The sequence below is a fragment of the Octopus bimaculoides genome, chromosome 30 (genome assembly GCF_001194135.2).
Source record: "Octopus bimaculoides isolate UCB-OBI-ISO-001 chromosome 30, ASM119413v2, whole genome shotgun sequence".
NCBI classification, from domain to species: Eukaryota; Metazoa; Mollusca; class Cephalopoda; order Octopoda; family Octopodidae; genus Octopus; species Octopus bimaculoides.
The window spans coordinates 4,013,273-4,016,930 of NC_069010.1; the positions used below are offsets into that span (position 1 = coordinate 4,013,273).

At 39.4% G+C, this 3,658-nt stretch overlaps 1 protein-coding gene across 1 annotated transcript in view; it reads right to left on the bottom strand.

Moving 5' to 3' along the window:
- Window positions 1-3,612, bottom strand: part of LOC106870343 (structure-specific endonuclease subunit slx1) — a 77,835-nt gene extending 74,223 nt beyond the window's left edge. The window contains exon 1 of the mRNA XM_052978184.1: window positions 3,549-3,612. Coding sequence (XP_052834144.1) covers window positions 3,549-3,594 — 46 coding nt within the window. The 5' untranslated portion in view covers window positions 3,595-3,612. The remainder of the gene's footprint in view (window positions 1-3,548) is intronic.
- Window positions 3,613-3,658: the final 46 nt, after the last annotated feature.

Genomic DNA, 3,658 nt, shown 5'->3' on the forward strand with positions numbered 1-3,658 from the left:
ATATATATATATATATATATATATATAAGAGATTAGCTGAGTTAGAGGTTAAAATAAGTGTCTCAGGGATAGAAGTGTCCATTACACTACCGGTATATATTACCTATGTTTAACCATGGGCATACATATGTAAGCATATTATGCTCATAAATTATAGGTAAAGACTAAGATGAACATGAGATTTTAACAAGGATCAAAATTTAACGAAAACAGAAAATGGAGAAATTGGCTTATATCAATTATTATTTACGGTACACATATGCGCCCCACCATTGAAAGAAAGCCTTTTACCATGTTTTGTAATGGAGAACCTTTCTCATCCCCTAACCAGGTTGTAGGATGCAGGCTTTTCAGAGTGGTTATCTCCTCTTCAGCATCTGATACCAGAAAGGCAGATGCTGCAAACTGGTACAAGAGACAAGTCAGTTCACTCTTATGATATTCCCACCAACATTCAATAACTGGTTCTGCTATTCAGTGGCTTGCTGTAGATAAAATATGGGGTGGCATTGCTAAGCAGTGGTGTAGAAATACGAATTTGTTACCAGTTCAAATATATACAGAGGTAAAGAATTACATTTGTCTTCAGTTTTAGAGTCTGACGAGACGTCTGCAAGAATAAGGCTTTTGTGGATGCAAAACGAATGGTCGCTCTATGACTAGACATTAACTTAATTACTGTTAATATGGTGGTCGTCTGCTCTTTATACAGAGTCTGACCACCTCTTGCGCTTTATGTCCGTCATGGCATCTGATGTGGCTTTTTAACCCTTTAGCATTTAAACCGGCCATATCCGGCCAAAAGTATTCTGCCTATTCTTTGTTCAAACTGGCCAGATCTGGTGTCTCACACCAACCCTACAATATCGTTTCAAAAATTAACAGCCACCTCATTAAAATCTCATAGCTACAAGATAATGCATGATTAGTTCAAAGCAATGTGGATAAAAAAGCATTAATTTTGGCAGAATAATGTGAACACTAAAGGGTTAAACCAGACGATGTATTGAAACGACACACACATAGATTGCATATCTGATTTGGACCACCGAGAGCTGCAGCTAAGTTCTGATCTTTGTGGATCTTAAAATGTCTTTCGAGGCCTCAGTTAAATTTGCAGGCCTTATGGCATACACTGCATTGAAAGGTGTGCACAGATATATAGAGTAGTTCGTGGAGGTTCATTTTCTATGATCTACAAATATATATATATATATTGATATGGCCTAACATGAATTTCACATTCCCTTCAAGTTGTCAGTAAAGGAAATACACACCACAACAAACAACATCAAGAACATCATCACCACCACCACCAACAACAACAATTCCCACCGCCACCATCCAATGATGCTCACAATCTCGGTCTCCCATCAAATTAGTAGAATTCCACTTAAAAACTTGCTAACTTTGAAGTAGAAAAAAAAAAGCTCCAGTTAATTGGAAACAGGTTTTCTTGTATGGTAAGTTTTCAGAGATTCTTCGAGAACAGGAAATAAAAAGGAAGTTGGCCATTTTGATGTAAAGAACTGGTTTCTCTCTTTGAAAGATAGATTCGGCTAATTAAATTTAACGAATGACTCAGAAATCTCAATGAGTTCTTCGTTATTTACAAATATATGTATGTGTGTATATCATCATCATCATCTTCATTTAACATCTGTTTATCATGCTGGCATGGGTTGGACAGTTTGACCAGGGTTGGCAAGCTGGGAAGCTGCACCAGATTCCAGTCTGATTTGGCATATGGTTTCTACGGCTGGATGCCCTTCTTAATGCCAACATTCTACAGAATGTACTGGGTACTTTTACACGGCAATGTATTGGCGCTTTCGCATGGAACCGCCACAAGTGCTTTTTATGTGGCACCAACACAGGACACTTGTAGGTCACTCCTCACCACCAGGGGAACCAGTCTTGATGCTTCTGCTGTTGAGTATGGGTTTTCTTGAGTACAACAAGACCTCAGGTGTCTCAGTGTTTTGCTGTCTCATCTGAAAGGCTCAGTATTCTGAGGTCATTCTTCAGTAATTCATCCCATGTCTTACTGGGTCTATCACTTCCACGTGTTCCAACTAATTTAAGAGATTGACACTACTTTATGGAGCTGTTGGCATTCATATGCATTACATAACCAAACCAGCACAACCTTCTCTTGCATACAGCAAGCAATTCCTCTGACACTTAAATTCTCTCGCAAAACACTAGCACTCTGTTGAACATGTACACTTCCATTACACATCCAGTGGAGCATACTTGACTCATTCCTTTCTAACCTTCACATGTCCTCTGCTTTCAGGGACCCATGTCTCAGTACCATCTAGAATTGCTGTCTGTATACATGCATCATGCAATCTTCCTTTCACTCGAAGGGAGAAACCTTTCGTGGCCAACACAGATGAAAGCTCTCTGAATTTCTTCCATGCTATTCTTACTCTAGCTATTACACTCTCTGTGTGGAGGCGCAATGGCCCAGTGGTTAGGGCAGCGGACTCGCGGTCATAGGATCGCGGTCATAGGATCGCGGTCATAGGATCGCGGTTTCGATTCCCAGACCGGGCGTTGTGAGTGTTTATTGAGCAAAAACACCTAAAGCCCCACGAGGCTCCGGCAGGGGATGGTGGCGAACCCTGCTGTACTCTTCCACCACAACTTTCTCTCTCACTCTCACTTCCTGTTTCTGTTTGTGCCTGTAATTCAAAGGGTCAGCCTTGTCACACACTGTGTCACGCTGAATCTCCCCCCGAGAGCTACGTTAAAGGTACACGTGTCTGTGGAGCGCTCAGCCACTTGCATGTTAATTTCACGAGCAGGCTGTTCCGTTGATTGGATCAACTGGAACCCCCCGACGTCGTAAGTGACGGAGTGCCAACAGTATCACACATACTAAGATTAAATAATTTTATTTAAATGGAAAAGTGGAAAAATGTTTATTAATACAGTATTTTCAGAATAGACTGATACATACAAAGAAAAATAGATACGTAGATTAAAAAAAAAGTAGATACAAAGATATATACACACACTGTTAAATTAAAAGCGGGAGAGAGGCGGGGCAAAAAGGAAGTGAAAGTGAAAGCGGATACATAGATGAAAAGAAAAGTTGGTACATAGATACATAGACTCAGATTGCAATATTCTAACTGTGGGCGACATTGGGGACTCTTTTGTCTTATCTGATTCTCTTTCAGCAATTGTTACTCTAACAAAACATCTATGCAGTCGCTTGACTTGCGACAAAAAGCAACCAAAACTCCTTCAAATGATCCCTCCTGTAATTAGTGTATCTCAGGCAATATGGTTGGATTTTAATAAGACAGCAGGCTTACGCCATTAGTATGATTAGAAGGAAGATGAGAGAAAATAAGATAACTATTTAAAACACCATATAGGTAGGAGTACAAGGAGGTTTAATTTTCTGTAATAGGTTGATGGGTAAATAAAAATTTTTGAGGATCACAGATATGAAAGCGTCAAAGGTTCATGGATATCAAAGTTTGAAAGTTAAAGGACGTGTGAAAGATAATTCTATTTAAATTTATTATTACCTGTATGTTTTAATAAATATTTGCTCATTAAATACTCAATACTCATAATGGGAGTGGCTGTGTGGTAGACCAAGTCCTGGGGGCGATTTCTTCGACTAAAACCCTTTAAG